This window comes from Mercenaria mercenaria, chromosome 1, assembly GCF_021730395.1.
Source record: "Mercenaria mercenaria strain notata chromosome 1, MADL_Memer_1, whole genome shotgun sequence".
Taxonomy (NCBI): Eukaryota; Metazoa; Mollusca; class Bivalvia; order Venerida; family Veneridae; genus Mercenaria; species Mercenaria mercenaria.
Window position 1 is genome coordinate 117,213,510 of NC_069361.1, and position 18,844 is coordinate 117,232,353.

At 36.5% G+C, this 18,844-nt stretch overlaps 1 protein-coding gene across 1 annotated transcript in view; it reads right to left on the reverse strand.

Annotated features, from left to right (window-relative positions):
• Positions 1-263: 263 nt before the first annotated feature.
• Positions 264-18,844, reverse strand: part of LOC123525907 (uncharacterized) — a 50,785-nt gene continuing 32,204 nt past the window's right edge. Inside the window, exons 14-20 of the mRNA XM_045305069.2 lie at positions 18,622-18,823; positions 17,770-17,961; positions 17,430-17,491; positions 16,898-16,979; positions 16,132-16,322; positions 8,326-8,542; positions 264-1,767 (exon numbers count right to left, since the gene is read on the reverse strand). Of these exons, the coding sequence (XP_045161004.2) occupies positions 1,628-1,767; positions 8,326-8,542; positions 16,132-16,322; positions 16,898-16,979; positions 17,430-17,491; positions 17,770-17,961; positions 18,622-18,823 (1,086 nt within the window). The 3' untranslated portion in view covers positions 264-1,627. The remainder of the gene's footprint in view (positions 1,768-8,325; positions 8,543-16,131; positions 16,323-16,897; positions 16,980-17,429; positions 17,492-17,769; positions 17,962-18,621; positions 18,824-18,844) is intronic.

An 18,844-nucleotide genomic window follows, 5' to 3' on the forward strand; every position in this document is an offset into this window, starting at 1 on the left:
GGAGTTGGACACACAAGATTTTTCTCTATATTCTATATAGCAAAACTATCAAAGGGCTACAACTGTGGTAAAAATAGTCACAGCAAAAGTTCATTCCTTTATGGTCATCTGCACATCAAGCTTGTTCATCTGTGAAAGCAAACCTGGTCAATAGTGTGGGAGGAGCTGGACACAAGATTTCAGGACGTTAGTACGGACAGCATATTTATGCCCCTCTTTCGAAGTCAACCACCTAAAATGTTAGGCAGAGAAATAAATGAACATCTAATTTCATTCTTTTATTAAACTGGGAAACAAACTATTTGCATTCATTGCCTTTGCAGGATATGATAAAGCAAAGTACATGCTGGGGACTAAATAAGCTCTATGCTTCAACAGTTCAGTTACAAGCATTTACAACTAGGCACTGTAGCAGCTTCTTCGGATTCAAATAATTAAGTGATACTGACTGGACTGTAACATAAATTCGACGTTTTCAGTTGTGAAGGAGATATTACAGGTCAAATCAGAAATATGATTAGTGCAAGGAAAATGAAAATCTACTTATTCTATAAAATGCATTTACTGTATAATAATGTTTGACAGTGGGACCTGTTAACACATCAGTACAATGAAAATTCAAACTAGGGTATCACAAAATAACAATTTATCACAGCAAAAAATAGTATCACAGTCAATAACTATGCTGCCTTCTGTAATTAAAATTCCATTTATAGAAACATCTACAGTAATGTCAGCAAAAGTGTTCACTAGCAAACACTCAGTGGCATTTTCAATGATGCTGTGCTACTTCTGGCTACGAGGTTATAAACCTAATCTGAAGACCCATCTCAGAATGCAATGTTGCTATTGGTCTATATAAGACTGGGCTAAGAATCAACCAATCAAATGTTGTAATTTTGAGACTGGTCCTCATTTTTATAACTCAAGAACATTCATAGTAAAACAGCAAAACAAAAAGAGTTTCAGTCTAATTTATGTGTGCATTCATAGAGTGTTAACCAATACAACATGAACATTGAATTCAAGAAAAGCTGTTTTCCTTTTCTGTTAATTCTGAAGAAGATAAACTGCCTGTTGAAATTACCCTGTAGATTTCTCTACAAACATTAGTTTTCATATCAGTAGTAATGCTGTTTCTTCTCAATCCATTGCATTCCATGAATATCTTCCAAATTTCAAGCACAGAACAGAAATTGTGAGGACCTAAAAGAACAATTACTAAATAAATGGCAGTAGTCTGTACAGCCCTCAATTTGTTCATGGCCATTTAATTTTGCAAACAAGACTTAAATTTAATGACATGAAATCCAACAAAAAAATTGTTTACATGGTGTGTTGGTATGTACATATCATGTCCAAACATTGTACTTATCAAAAGATTCATATTTTGAACTTAAATCAATCTTTCACATGAAGATCATGCTTCAGTCTTTCACATGAAGTTCTAGCTTTTGAAAATATATGAAGCTTTCACTTGAAGATCTAGCCTTTGAACTTTTATCAAGCTTTCACATGAAGAACACCTGCGTTGTAAGTGAGCTTCAGATATAAAATATTTACTTCAGATCTGACATCTTAAATTCAGAAAACAATAAACTGAAGGAGGGATTCACATGAGTTCACATTACAGCCAACATTTGAACTTGAAGAAAGCCTGCATGTCTGGGTCGTCTATATCTCTACCATTCACTCCAGCATACACTTGTTTTAAAGTCTCATTCTTGTATTTATCTTCCAGTATCTTCACGTACTTCTCCAAAGCTCCTAAAATGTAAATGTTAAAACCCATGATAACACATCATTATAAGGAATATACATGGATAATTCATGCCATAAAATGGTCCTGCAATGATTTAAACTCCAAAAACAGCTCTGACAAAACAAAAACAAGAGCTGTCAGATGACAGCGCGCTCGACTTTTCTCAGTGCTTGACTCTGAATTAGAGCTTTGCCAGTAAAAACTTTATAAAACTTTAACCAAAACAATCTAACTTAAAAAGGGGCATAACTCTGTCAAAATTCAAACCAGAGTTATGGGGATTGTTTCTCCTGGTGTAGATTTTGATAGTAAATAACTATTTTAAGTTTCAAGTCAAAAGCTTTGATATCTGACTTTATTGAAAACTTTAACCAAACAATTCTAAGTTAAAAAGGGACATAACTCTATCAAAATCCAAATCAGAGTTATAGGGATTGTTTCTCCTGGTGCAGACTTTGATTGTAAATCAATGATTTTAAGTTTCAAGTCAATAGCTTTAATAGTAATAGAGATATTTGACTTTATCAGAAACTTCACCCAACGGCAATGCTGACACTGGGGAGAGTGCAATAGCTCTACTTTTTCTTCGAAAAGTTGAGCTTATGAGAATCTGAAATGCTATATAAAACAAGAGCTGTCGGAGGACAGCAACGCTCGACTATTCAACAGCCTTGTCAATTGAATGAATATAAAAGTCGATAAAAGGGGCATAATTTTGTAAAAATGGGAAAAAGGGTTATGGAACCTTCACAGAGCTTATCAGCTATTAAAGTGAATAAGTGCGTGAAGTTTCAATCCTTTCCCATAAGTGGATACTGAAATACCAGCTTACATACAAAAACTTAACCAAAAACTGCTAAGTCGAAAAAGGGGCATAATTTTGAAAAAAATTGCAAAGTAGAGTTATGGGACCTACACAGTGCATGTAAGATCATGACATTGAACAAGTGTGTGAAGTTTCAATCCATTCCCATTAGTGGGTACTGAGAAACCAGCTTACATACAAAACCTTAACCAAGAATTTCTAAGTCGAAAAAGGGGCATAATTTTGATAAAAATGCAAAGTTAAGTTATGGGACCTACACAGGGCATGTCAGATCATGACAGTGAACAAGTGTGTGAAGTTTCAATCCATTCCCATTAGTGGGTACTGAGATACCAGCTTACATACAAAACTTTAACCAAGAATTTCTAAGTCAAAAAGGGGACATAATTTTGTAAAAAAGCAAAATAGAGTTACGGAACCTGTCCAATGTATGTCAGTTTATCACAGTGAATAAGTGTGTGAAGTTTCAATCCATTCCCACTAGTGGTTACTGAGATACCAGCTTACATACAAAACCTTAACCAAGAATTTCTAAGTCTAACAAGAGCACCGCCTTGCGGGTGCTGACGCTCATCTGATTTTTTTTGTGTAATAGAAATATTGTCCTACCCATGATTTTCTAAGTCTAAAAAGGGCCATCATTCTTGCAAAAAGCAGGATAGAGTTATGTTTCTTGATGTTCAGTGTCCACTTATGATGGTGAAAAACTGTTGCAAGTTTTAAAGCAATAGCTTTGATAGTTTATGAGAAAAGTTGACTTAAACATAATACTCAACCAAGAAAATGATTTTCTAAGTCCAAAAGGGGCAATAATTATTGCAAAAAGCAGGATGAAGTTATGTTGCTTGCTGTACAGGGTCAGCCTATGAAGGTCAACAAGTGTTGCAAGTTTCAAAGCAATAGCTTTGATAGTTTAAGAGAAAAAGTTGACCTAAACATAAAACTTAACCAAGAAATCTGATATTTTCTAAGTCCAAAAGGGGCCATAAATCTTGCAAAAAGCAGGATGGAGTTATGTTTCTTGCTGTACAGGGTCAACTTATGATGGTGAACAAGTGTTGCAAGTTTTAAAGCAATAGCTTTGATAGTTTAGGATAAAAGCTGACCTAAACATAAAACTTAACCAAGAAAACTGATTTTCTAAGTCCAAAAGGGGCAATAAATCTTGCAAAAAGCAAGATGGAGTTATGTTTCTTGATGTACAGGGTCTGCTTATGATGGGAAACAAGTATTCCAAGTTTCAAAGCAATAGCTTTGATAGTTTAGGAGAAAAGTTGACCTAAACATAAAACTTAACCAAGAAATCTGATATTTTCTTAGTACAAAAGGGGCCATAAATCTTGCAAAAAGCAAGATGGAGTTATGTTTCTTGCTATACAGGGTCAGCTTATGATGGTGAACAAGTATTCCAAGTTTCAAAGCAATAGCTTTGATAGTTTAGGAGAAAAGCTGACCTAAACATAAAACTTAACCAGGCAACACCGACGCCGACGCAGACGCCGACGCCGACAACCGCTCAAGTGATGACAATAACTCATTATTTTTTTTTCAAAAAATCAGATGAGCTAAAAAGGGGCATAATTTTGTAAAAAGGCAAAAATAGAGTTATGGAACCTGTGCAATGTATGTCAGTTTATCATAGTGAATAAGTGTGTGAAGTTTCAATCCATTCCCACAAGTGTTTACTGAGATACCAGCTTACATACAAAACCTTAACCAAATCGGGACGCGGACGCCGACGCATGGGTGAGTCCAACAGCTCTACTATTCTTTGAATAGTCGAGCTAAAAAAGGGGAATAATTTTATAAAATTGCAAAACAGGGTTATGGAACCTGCACAATGCATATCAGGCCATGGACAAGTGTGTGAAGTTTCAATCCTTTCCCATAAGTAGTTACTGAGATATCAGCTTACATACAAAAACTTAATCAAAAGGGGCATAATTCTGTAAAAATGTAAAGTAGAGTTATGAAACCTGTGCACTGCATGTCAGATCATGACAATGAAAAAGTGTGTGAAAAGTTTTGATTCATTCCCATTAGTGGGTACTGAGATACCAGCTTACATACAAAAACTTAACCAACAAGTGAATGATGTATTGCCATGCAATACAAAGTCCCCTACTGGAAGGCACCTAATATTTTCTACTGCAGTATAACATAATGAACTGATATATGTCAATGATGTATAAACAATATTGTACTATATATACAATATGTTATAACAAAACTCTTGGATTAAAATTTGCATATATAACAAGTTGTTGTCATATGGAATTTTTTTGGCCAATTAAAAAGTTATCATATAAGTTATTTATAATAACAACAAAGGGAAATTAATCCTAAAAAAAAATATAAAAAAATTCTATTATTCAAAAGTCCATATAAAACTCTTTACCAGGTAGAGATAGGTCAAAATACACCTAAAAATTCGATGTAACAAGCATGTTGTACCACAAGGTGGCATCCTTGTCGATAGATTTTGCACATAAGTCCAAAACGAGGTCAAGGTCAAGGTCAAACTGAGGTCAGGTGATGTTTGAAGATGAGAAATGGTCACAGTTTACATCTGTATTAGTATACAGTCATTCTTGTAAGGGGTATTGATGCTAGACCAAACGGTCCCATTTGGTTAACCAAGAGATGGCCCATATAAAGCAACTTAAGTCCAAAATGAGGTCAAGGTCAAACTGAGGTCAGGTGATGTCTGAAGATGAGGAATGGTCACAGGTTACATCTGCATTAGTATCAAGTCATTCTAGTAAGGGGTATTGATGCTAGACGAAACGGTACCATTTGGTTAACCTCATACAGATGGGCAGACAATGGACGAACGAACGGACAGTGGTGAGCATTTGTGCCAAGTTACATCAAAATCCCTCCATGCATGAAGAATAAATGCTCCGGACAAAGTCATTCTTAAATTTAACCTTTGATCTCCCCTGTATGACCTTGACCTTAGACCTAAGGACCTGGTTCTTGTGCATGACAATCTGTCTCATGGTGGTGAACATTTGTGCCAAGTTACATCAAAATCCCTCCATGCATGAAGAAGAAATGCTCCAGACAAAGTCATTTTTGTATCTGACCTTTGGCCTCTAAGTGTGACCTTGACCTTAGACCTAGGGCACAGGTTTTGCGCATGACATCTTGTCTCATCTAGGGGAATATTTGTGCCAACTGATATTTAAATCCTGTCTTGCATGACAAAGTTATAGACCGGACAGGAAAAAAATCCTATTGACCTTTGATCTCAAAGTGTGACCTTGACCTTTATGGCTAGGGTTCTTGGTGTTGCGCATGACACGTCGTCTCATCATTGGAAACATTTATGCCAAATGATATTGTAATCCCTTGATGGATGACAGAGTTCTGGACTGGACAGGGAAAAAACCCTGTTGACATTTGACCTCCAACTGTGACCTTGACCTTTGAGCTAGGGGACCGAGTTTTGCGCACGAAACATTGTCTCATCATGGGGAACATTTGAGCCAAGTAATATTAAAATCCCTTCATGGATGGCAGAGTTATGGACTGGACGGAAAAAAAGCCCTGTTGACCTTTGACCCCCAATTGTGACCTTGACCTTTGAGCCAGGGGTCTGGGTTTTGCGAATGACACGTTGTCTCATCATGGGGAACATTTGTGCCAAGTGATACTAAAATCCCTTAATGAAGGACAGAGTTATGGACCGGACACGGAACAGACCCTGTTCATGCCATGTTAACATATGACTGCCAGTGTGACCTTTGAGCTAGGGGTCTGAAAGTTGTGCATGACACATCGTCTTACTATGAGGTACATTTGTGCCAAGTAATATTAAAATCCCTTCATGGATGGCAGAGTTATGGACCGGACAGGAAAAAAGCCCTGTTGACCTTTGACCTCCAATTGTGACCTTGACCTTTGAGCTAGGGGTCCGGGTTTTGCACATGACATATCGCCTCATCATGGGGAACATTTGTGCCAAGAAATATTAAAATCCTTTCATGGATGACAGAGTTATGGACTGGACAGGAAAAAAGCCCTGTTAACCTTTGACCTCCAATTGTAACCTTGACCTTTGAGCTAGGGGGTCCGGGTTTTGCGCATGACACGTCGTCTCATCATGGGGAACATTTATGCCAAGTAATATTAAAATCCATGACATGTCGTCTCATCATGGGGAACATTTATGCCAAGTAATATTAAAATCCCTTCATGGATGACAGAGTTATGGACCGGACAGGAAAAAAGCCCTGTTGACCTTTGACCTCCAATTGTGACCTTGACCTTTGAGCTAGAGGTCCGGGTTTTGCGCATGACATGTTGTCTCATCACGGGGAACATTTGTGCCAAGTAATATTAAAATCCCTTCATGGATGACAGAGTTATGGACCGGACATGAAATTGCGGACAGATGGACGGAATGACGGAAAAGCGCATTCCTATAGTCCCCGAAACTGGTTTTCAACCAGTAGGGGACTAAAAACTGCTAAGTCAACTAGAAATGTGTCCATGGGACACAGATGCCTTCACTATCTGACAAAGGACACAAATTTTTTCCTAGGTCAGGGGCCATAACTCCTACAATACTGAATGAATCCAGACGCAAAACCCCAGGTGCACAACATTCCTTTAAACTTTGGTGACTCTAGGTCAAATACTTTTGGAGCTACGCGCGACCCACAACATTAAAATGACCAATTTTTAACTAAGTCAGGGGCCATAACTCCTACATGACCAAATGAATCCAGACGCGAAATCCCAGGTGCACAACTGCACATTCTGACCAACATTCCTGTAAACTTTGGTGATTCTAGGTCAAATACTTTTGGAGCTACGCGCAACACAACATTAAATGACCAATTTTTTTACTAAGTCAGGGGCCATAACTCCTACACGACTAAATGAATCCTGACGCGAAACCCCAGGTGCACAACTACACATGCTGACCAACATTCCTGTAAAGTTTTGTGACTTTATGTCAAATACTTTTGGAGCTAGGCGCGACACAACATTCTCGGAAGGATGGACGGACGGAAGGATGGACAAGGGCAAATCTATATGCCCCCCACCCCCCAAAAAGTGGGTGCATAAAAAAGGGGCATAATTTTGTAAAAATGCAAAGTAGAGTTATGGAACCTGTGCACTGCATGTCAGATCATCCCAGTGAACTAGTGTGTGAAGTTTCAATCCATTCCTAGTAATGGGTACTGAGATACAAGCTTACATATAAAACCTTAACCAAAAACTTCTATGTCAAAAAAGGGGCATAATTTTGTAAAAAGCAAAATGGAGTTATGGAACCTGTGCAATGTAAGTCGGTTTATCACAGTAAATAAGTGTGTGGAGTTTCAATCAATTCCCACAAGTGGTAACTGAGATACCAGCTTACTTACAAAAACTTAACCAAATCGGGACGCAGATGCCGACGCATGGGAGAGTCCAATAGCTCTACCTATTCTTGAAATAGTCGAGCTAAAAAGCAAAATTTTACAGAACATATAAATCATTCTACCATTTATAACTTTTCTCTAGTTGAAATTCTTTACTTAAATGTCACAGGTGTTAACATACGTATATTTTTGCAATCTGCTTGAAATTTTGACTCTTAACATATTCATTGCAAATCTGTGAATGATTTATCTGTAGTGTATTCAACATTACAGCAATCATGAACAGATATAGCATACAGTGTAAACATCTTACCATACAATTAACATGGCCAAGAACGAAAGATAAAATACAATTTTACCTAAACCAAGTATTTTTCCATATGTAATCATATTAGGCCCTAGCCTTGGATCATCAAACTTCTCTGCCTTTATCAGTAGTCTCACAATGTCACCAAATATATAGGCGTCATCAAATGATGGTTTGTCTGAGACGGGGAATTTACAGTACACATCTACTGCAGCTAATGGATCTGTTTTTACCAACATGTCAGCTAGTTCAATGTAAGCATCATGAACCTGTCAAATAAAGTCATTTTTATAAATATCAATTATATCGTGACAAATGCCAATTATCATTTTCCTAATTATGTCAATTTCAGATATATCAATGAACTAGAAGTTAGACTATTTACAGAGACGCGACATCTAAATTTTTGTACAGTTTAAGAGTATTTATATGTAGGACAGTAGTACACAAAGTTACTATATAATCTATAGAAAATTAGGAAGTTTTGTGTCTATCCGTTGAACACTATGGAACATCTCCCAAACTGACAGCTAAAATGGGGTACTTGGGAATACCGAAAACTACTCCATTACCGAAAACTACCGAAAACCAGTTTTGATTACCGAAAACTACTTATATTTCTAAAAGTATTACTGTTTTGGAATTTAAGTTAATATATTCTGATAACATATAATAATATATATTAACAGACGAAATTTTGAAGAAATTTGACAATTTTAAAGTGGTTTAATTTGGATTTTATTAAAATGAGTGATAATTGTATACTGAGTTACTTCCCTTTGATAAAATAATCGAATAGTATTAAATGTCATTGTCGTCACAAGTTTGTTTTATTTGAAAATAATGTTATAAATAATTGTATTATTAAACATTATCAAATTATGATTGCATATGATTTTTTAAAGACCAGTGTTTTAGAGAACAGCGGATGTTAATGGATTATTATAGGTAGATAAAATAAATAATTGTATCATGTATCGTAGAAAAATAAATAATTAGTCAGCTACACAAGTATTAATACTGTGTCATGTTTCTTGAGCTGTTCTCACATTTAATCAATCAAATTCGCTATCTCATATATTTGATTGCATATTTTAAATTGACATGTACATAATCACAAACCTTGACCTTCCTTTTGACAGATTGGCGGGAATTAGAGGGAGATAAATTTGCAAGACGTTAGAAGTTTGATGAAATGAAAGAGGACAACATTTTACATCTATTGTATATGTTCATGTATTTTTCATATAATATTGCCCAACGATTTGACAGATGGCGGGAATAAGACGGAATCACAGTGTTGGCTGATGAAGGCTGGTGAAATAAAAAAGAACAACATTTTACATCTGTATGTTCACGTTTTATCATATAAAGATGTTTTTTTTTTTGTTTTTGTTTTTTTAAACTGGTCTGACACAATGTTCATCGTGTTAAACATATTTACAAAATATTTACATATATAGATATATATATATCTGTTACTTTTTTTTTTCTTTCTTTCAGTTTATGTTTGCAGAGTAAAATCTGGTGTTACACAATAATCATACATGTTCAGCTCCTTTAGCCTTTTTTGTTACCGTCACCGTACGTACATTAATTTTCCGTTTACGTTGTCCAGGTTTTTTGCCTTCTGTCCTTGGGCCAACTACAGTACTTCGTCCGTCAGTCGAAGTGACAAGTTTGTCATCCTTAACAACATATTGTCTGTAGCGTCGGTACAGCTTAGTCCGTTCTTGTTCAGTCATGTCGATCCAACTTGCCTTGGAGACCTCGAAGTGCTTGTGCGTTACCGCCAGGCGATATTTGCCCGTTGAGAGAAGGGCACTTCGAAGCTCCTGATATTGACCTGTGACAACTCGTTTTGTGAGGCGAACAAACTCTGATAGACTTTTGGTTTCCCAATTGACAGTCTGTTTAAGGACGTGGTTGATGGACTCAGAGTTGTTGTTTGTCCAGTTGCTGGGGATTAAGCCTTCTCTCATTGGTTCATTAACTTTGGATTTTAGGTTTGGTTGAAGTCTTTTGCTAAAGTACTGAACAAATTTACTGGAAAAATTTGTACAGTATTCTACAATGTCGTCACTAAGAGTGTCAAAGGTAGCGTCGTCTGTTGCGTTCACAAGTCCGTTTGTCCCAAATATTTTCCCCATAATGACCTCCCTGTCTGCAATAGGAACCCCCTCGTCAATCAAGTGCTGTCGGGTGTTTTCCTTCAAATGTCTAGTACATAAAACATGACTAGAGCATGGAAACTCAGTCACGATTGCCTTGACCATTGCCTGTTCTTCGTCGGAACCTATAACGAGTTTCGCTAGGTTCGTCCCCAACTTCAGTCTAAGATGGTGAAAAAAGTGACTATATGTTTCATAGTCACTATTGTCATGGATGAACATGGGTCCAATGAACAGTGGCGGTTCGTTCGTCTTGTCACCGGTCACTGTCAACTGCTTGAAACAAGTGACCGTCACGTGCATCTTACATAGGTTGAAGGTCTTGTCCACGCCTAAAGCAGTCCGTCCAGAGCAACACATCGTCTTGATGTCGTCAATTTGTTCGTCTGTATAGAGTAAGAATGTCGGGGTTTTACCACCAGTCCTGATAGAGGCCTGTACGAAATTGTCATTGTCTGTAACCAAATTGTCCAGATGGCATATCTGGTCTGCAATGTTTGTCGTAAGTAATTGTCCGTTGTCTTCAGCAGTCTTTGACTTGACGTAACGAGCTTTCTGGTAAATTGTCTCTATCTCAGGTCTTGTCGTTTCGTCGTATTTGTCCTTCATTGTCAAGTATATGTCAGCAGGTTTACATTTCTGTTTCGTCATCTTTTCAATGTCGTCCATCACATAGTCGGGTTTGCGTACGTATTGTTGTTGGTCGTTTTGAGATAAGCCATGGGGTGCATGCCCAGGAAATTTCCCGACGTATTCTACAATGGCCAACGGACTTTCAAGACCCCCCTCTCCTAGCCAGGTGACTTTCTTTTTATAACCTTTATCCTGCTTGAGAGTTGTATAGTAGCGGTGAAGTACAACTATCTGTTCTTTCTGAGGCTGAGGATTTAAGGGAGTGTATACAACTTGTTTTTTGACCTGCTTTTTGGAACAAAGTTGACCTTGCCTTAAATATACTGCACTAAGGTCACCATTCTCGTGCAAAATATAATGTGTTTTTGGAGAGGCACCGGACGAAGAATTCCAAACACCCCGGTCATCTGCAAATGCGCTGAGTTTTTTATTTGACCTCTTATCTGAATTAACCTTGTTATCTAATATAAAGTATACATTCTCTTTTGACCCAGATGGAATTTTGGTCATGCCAGGGACATCTTTCAGGAGATGGGCAATAATGTTACTGGTGTCTAGAAACCCTGAAACAAGCACCCCATGCATGTCTGACTCCATAGCCTGTGAAGCACTAACAGAGACAGGTTCCGTAGAAGGAGATGGATCTGAAGCTTCGGGCGACCCTGTCACTAAGTCACGTACGGAAATATCGGATAGAGTGACACGTGTTTCTTTTTAATTATAGATAATAATTTAAATTTCTTCTTAACTGAAATTTGATTCAGGATCCATACTGGTCGCAATCGCTTATAAGACAGGTTTTCGCATGACGCGGCTCATTTATAATAAAATGCTGGCATGAATGCGGTATTATTTCATTTTAATTGAAATTTGACTTAGATGTTATTCCACAAGATGTTGGCCTTTATAAATTACATCTTGTCTCATAACATCTTTTATGTGCAATGGGCTTCAGTTTATAAGGGGGATAAACTTTATTTGTCAGGGATGGGGCATTTGATGCTGACTGTGGCCACCTTAAAGACCGACTGAAGCTAAACCATTGCACATACTTGTCAATTCAGTTTTTTTCAAATCTTTCAGAGTGAGTATCGAATATATAATTGTTCAAATACACAATGTTTAATAGTTACAACGGAATGACTCCAATATCTGAAACATAATAGCATATTTATTTAATAGATCACATTGTTGGACCGTCTATTCATACAATACACATAAATCGTCTTATTTTTTTAAAATAAAAATAACTATAATTTAAGGATCTTTTTATAATGCCACTGACCGAAATATGGTAACTATGTTTTAAAATAAAATGATACATATAACTGAAATGCAAAAAAGAAAATAGGCCTGAAGGCAACGACGTTAAGGTGTAATAGCACTTTGTAATTTTTACCAGTGAAACTTTTTAGAAAAAAAAATGATGAAAAACGACATTCACAATGTTTCACTAGTAACCAAGAAAACAGAATTCATGCCGGTGATAACGTCTTCTTTAAAATGATCTAAAATCACAAGGAACTTTAACAACGTATAAACCTTTGAATTTCTTTCCTTCTTATATTTCATTATTTTTATCATCTTTACGGACGTGCAATGCGGTATGGGGACATTTGCTAAATGACGGACGGGAAGCAGACATGAAAAGAATTTGTAAACTTTTAAGGCTATAAGTTATAGCCAAATACTATATTGCAGTGTATTATATTATTATACAATTATACCTTTTCGTACGGCACATATGTGCATATATTACCAGTCCGTACGTGACGGAAAATATATATGACCAATCATGTGACTTGACTTCTCTGCACGTGCTTGTGGAAGTAATTAGATTTTGTCATTGAGAATTAGCAGAGACTTAAAAAACATGAGATAAGCAACTTCATTGAATCCAGAAATATCTCATGTGACTGAATTTGTAACAATTAAAATTATTGCTTGATAAATGTTTATAACTATCCTGCTGGTTATTGGAAAAGACATTTTTATTTTAAAAAAAGACATCAGTCAAAACGATTTCTTGAACATTGTTCAAAGTTTTTATAATTGGTCAGTGAAATACGTATCTGTTTTAATGCATACTAATTTTGAAAATACTTCATTATTATCCAAAAATCAATACGTTTATCCACAGTTGATTCTAAAATCATAACGGCTGAATATAAAAGAAGTTATATTTACCTTGACAAAGCTGCACTTGCATCGTAGTTAAATCCAGAGAAAACACAACATTTGCACAGGAAGTTTAAGTGAGCAGCAGACCAAGTTTTCAAGTCCTTAGAACTTAAATTTGCACAATCACTATGTACCCAATTCTGACAATTGGAACAATGTATGCCTTCATGGCACTCAAGAGCACAGACAGAGCATGGATATTCCATAATGAAACCAAAGACAATGGTACTGAGGCTACTTTTTCGTAAGCTTAAATATACGTTAAAAACAAAGAAGACAACAAGCTATGAAGAATTAAAATGAGTGACAAAACTTTTTTTATGTAGTTTCTTCTGATGTTAAGTAGATTAAAGAGAAGCGGGTTCAATAAGAATCAATTTCAAGATATATTGTTTTTAATAATTACCTTTAATGTGTCGTTTGAAAGCTCAGATTAAAGACACATTGTTATCACCTTAAAGAACTTGAGCGGGAATGTATTTAGCACCATACAGATGGATTAAAGATGCACGTGCAAACCTGAAAAGACTCTAAATTTAAAATTAACACTCATTAAATAATTAGTTAATATATCAAAAAAATAATTTTCAACCAGGTATGAAAAACATTTATACTTACCTTTGAACTTCTTTCTTCAAACACTCTACAAATAAACTCACCGTTTTAATGGCTCGTTGATATTTTCTTTCGACTAAAAGTGCAAACTTTCTATTAAGACAACAATTAATTTTTCTCAAAAATCAACTTAATAATTTTATATTCATATTACGGAAACTCTAAAACAAATCAGTGTAACTGATTTTGTACAGTATATATATGAAAGGGAAGTAACTCAATGTTTCATTTTCAAAGCGTAATCAATAATGTCGGATAAAACACTTAAACATGGACGAATTAATTCAAAATTTCGTCTGTTAATATATATTATTATATATTAATAGTATGTATTAAAATTAATATCATAATAATAATACTTTTAGAAATATAAGTAGTTTTCGGTAATCAAAACTGGTTTTCGGTAGTTTTCGGTAATGGAGTAGTTTTTTGTTTTTGTTGGATTTAACGTCGCACCGACACATGATAGGTCATACGGCGACTTTCCAGCTTTGATGGTGGAGGAAGACCCCAGGTGCCCCTCCGTGCATTATTTCATCACGAGCGGGTACCCGGGTAGAACCACCGACCTTCCGTAAGCCAGCTGGATGGCTTCCTCACATGAAGAATTCAACGCCCCGAGTGAGGCTCGAACCCACATCGATGAGGGGCAAGTGATTTGAAGTCAGCGACCTTAACCACTCGGCCACGGAGGCCCCGTAATGGAGTAGTTTTCGGTATTCCCAAATACCGGCTAAAATGTGGGTATGGACACATGTGTAATCAAGTTTGTTTACATTTCTATTAATGCAAAACAATTCCTTGGAAATGCTACCAAAATATCAAGTACAGGTCCACAATGAAATAAGAACAGGAATTGGCTTACATAAAACATGAGAATCTCTGATTAACTGGCAAATAACTGAGGATTTTTTCTTTCTGCCAACAGTCGACTGCCTGATTACCTATTTAGAAGTGTTATACCATTAAAAAGAGAGAACGTAACAAATTGGATTGAGCTTAAACATAAATAAGAGCTCTATGGTGGGGCAATGTCGACTGTTTTGATGCTATATTGTGTTAGGAGAAAATGAAGGGTTTGGTTGCACCTAAAAACAAGAGCACCGCCTTGCGGGTGCAGATGCTCATCTGATTTTTTTGTCTCTGTATATTAGAAATATTGTCCTTACCATGATTTTCTAAGTCCAAAAGGGGCCATAATTCTTGCAAAAGCAATGTAGAGTTATTGTACTTTCTGTGCAAAGTCAGCTTTTAATGGCAAATATCTGCTCTAAGTTTTAAAACAATAGCTTTGACTGTTAAGGAGAAAAGTTGACCTAAATGCAAAACTTAGCCTAGAAATCGGATATTTTCCAAAAGGGTCCATAATTCTTGCAAAAAGCATGATGGAGTTATGTTTCTTGCTGTACAGAGTCAGCTTTTGATGTTACAAGTGTTGCAAGTTTTAAAGCAATAGCTTTTATAGTTTAGGAGAAAAGCTGACCTAAACGCAACACTTAACCAAGAAATCTGATTTTCTAAGTCCAAAAGGGGCCATAATTCTTGCAAAAAGCAGGATGGAGTAATGTTTCTTGCTGTACAGAGTCAGATATTGATGCTGAACAAGTGTTGCAAGTTTTTAAGCAATAGCTTTGATAGAGAAAAGCTGACCTAAACATAAAACTTAACAAGGCAACGCCAATGCAGACGCCAATCAAGTGATGACAATAACTCAAAAAATCAGATGAGCTAAAAATTGTAAAAAGAATAAATTCTGCTGCATCTACAACTTTAGCTTTGATACAAATCCATGCATAAAAACTTTCATCTTAAAATGGGGCATAATTATTGAAATTCTGTGTAAGAATTAAGGACCGTGCCATATATAATGCGAGTCAAGATGGAGAAGAATAATTTTCGTTATGTCTGAAGCATTCCAAAATTAGAGTGAAACTGCAGAAAAGTTTTAGCCTGAAATTTTCACTGCATGACAAATCTTACCTAGTCTAAAATGGGATGGACTGAAAAATGGATTTGTGGACATAGTGCAAACTTCTAGCCTTGATGCAACAAGAGTCTGGAAACACACTCAAGTGTTGATTGCATTTCCATTGCAAAATAAGAATGTCTTCATAAAATTATCATAACACTTTAACTTGGGTCACATAAACACAGCCACATGGATTTTCCATTAAGGCTCTATTTACAAACTAAATTATCATTATGTGATTGCAAATAACTACAACAAAATCGAAGGATGAATCTGTTTCTAACTTTACCTCAGGGGACATAGTGATGACCTCATTGTAGTATTTCTGGGCATCTGGAATTTCACTTGCAGCTTTATGCGCTCTAGCCAGACCCAGCCGTGGATGGTATGACTTCCTGTTGATGGGGGCTGGGCCAGTTGGTGCTGCTGGTTCTGTGGTTTCCTTTACAGGTGCTGGAGGTGGGGTTTCTTGTTTAGGGGCTGCAATAGTTTATCAACAAAATCATACAGGTCATGTCTACAATCTGTTTATTGAACACTGTAAAAATTATTACCATTGTCATAATAATCATTAGTAACAAACATAATATATATCATATTATCCTGATGTTAACGTAAAATGGTAGATAAACACATGCAACCAGATCTGAACTCAAAACTAGTGCCTCTGGCTGCAGTTTCAATACTTTTATGACTGACCTACAATGTATTGGTCAAGTTCAAGATATTCTCATTGTTACAAAACAAAGAAAACTGAAAGTCTAATCACTTGTTTTCACAGTTTAACATCACACTGACTTAATTATAGGTCATAAAGTGACCTTCCAGCTCTTGAAGTGGAGGAAGAACCTAGGGGCCCCTGTGAATTCTAAAACCCAAGTGAACTTTCAAAGCCACTGCAGTGAGTGGCAAGTGATTCAATGTTAGCCACTTTAACCACTAAGCCATGGAGTCCCCTAAGTTGCTGCCTGTAAAATAATTGGAGCAAAAGTATAAAAGAAAATATATCTATCATAGTAAAGCCAAATATCAAGTATATAAAATTCTTGTCATACCTTCAGCCGGTGCAGGTGCTTTGGCTCCCGGCTTTGCAGCTGCTGCTCCTCTTGCTGCTGGTGCCCCTCTTGCTGCTGGAGCCTGCAATAAGTTATAAAAGAACAAACAGAAATACAATATGCTTTCTTTTTTATGTCATTTTTTTGTAAGTGAATTGACGGAATATTTGTTGTGGTTCTGTGTATAAACTGACAGTACCAGTCTCCATTACAAATGATGACAAAAGGTCTTATCTGCTAAGGAAATGGGTTTAATTGTGACATGATCACTAAAGTTTTAATTACATTCCAGCTTGAACAAATCTGAAAAAAATCTTTATCCATTTCTAGAACAAAATCTTTGCAACAGCTTGGAATATAAATTACTGTAAAAGGCAATTCCTCGCTCGAGGTCAAAAGGGATGAGCAAAATTCTCAAGCTATCCAAGGTTTTGAGTGATCCAAACATAAAGGAATAAAGAAATGTTCAGGCAAGAGGTGTTACACTGTATATTTTAAAATTGTCTGTTATAGAATGTAACAAAATTGCTACCTTAGCAGGTGCACCTCTTGCTGCTGGTGCTGCCTTCGCACCTCGTGCTGCTGCAGCTCCTCCTGAAGTTTGTACAAAATATTCGAACTATAATGCTTCTTTTTGTCAGTCACAACAACAGAATTTATATTAAAGATAAAGACTATCAATATTTCTATTAAAACATATTTGAGAAGCAGATTATCAATAACTAATATTCAAAGTTAGCAACAAGGGTTTCCAATCACACATAGAATAAACATTACATTGTAATAAATTAATGGTGTATAGTAACATCTGCTTTATTTTGTGGCTTTAATTAACTGTTACATTTTTCATATGGTCCAGAGCAAATACTAACCTCTAGCTGCAGGGGCAGATGTGGTTGCTCCCCTACCCCGGGCAGCCGGAGCACCCCTGGCTGCAGCAGCCCCTCCTCTTGCAGCAGGAGCTCCAGCCTTACCAGCTGGTGCCTTAGCAGGAGCTTTCTTGGCTTCCTCAGCTTTCTTTTTCTCTTCCTCCAGACGAACCTTCTCTTGCCACCATTGCTGATCTATGAAGAGGACAACATTAAGAAACATTAACCATTACCCTGCTTAATTTCTATAATGAACTTGTCCATCTTTCAATTTGAACAGTACCATTAACTGATAAAAGGGGTGCTTACCAAAAAGATACTAACTGAACGGCAAACAGTGCAGATCATGATCTACACTGGTCGCAAAGGCAGACTCAATCGTGTCCAGCATGATAAGCGTTAAATGACATATAGCACACTTCTGAAACAGCTGTTTTGTTTGCAATGTCAGACTTAACCAGTTTTACCATATACAGTGCTGCAATCAATGTACTTACTTTATATATACACATTTTTTATGTAGACATTATGTTGCAATAAGAAATCAAAGTTTCTCAAGATCATAAAATTGATATTTATACGCAATTAGTGCCGTTTAAACAATATCTAGGATTAAGAAATACAGGTGTCTTGAGATCATAGAATTAATGATTACAAATAAGCGTTTTTAGATAATATGTAGAATTTGTATTTATATGGAAGCATCCTGTCGACAATATGTAGTAATAAGAAATTAATGGTTCTCATGATTAGAGAACTAACATATATATGGCCATGTCCTTTAACTATGTGATGAAAAGTGCCTTGGAAAGACAATCAGTCTATTATCAGAGTATTGACCAGATCAAGTCTTACTTTTAATTGTTTCTGGAACATCTCCTGCTGCTGGTTTGCCCTCTAGGCTGATAGAAGTTTGAAATGATGATTTAACATCTGCCAAAAGCTTAGTTGCCTCGTCTCCTGGGGGTGTATTCTCATAGTGAGCGAACTGTGAGGCTCCAAGAAGGTAAACAGCATGACTAGAACATGGTGTGATCTGTATCAACTGTTGGCAGGTCTTTGAAAACAAAGCAAATTT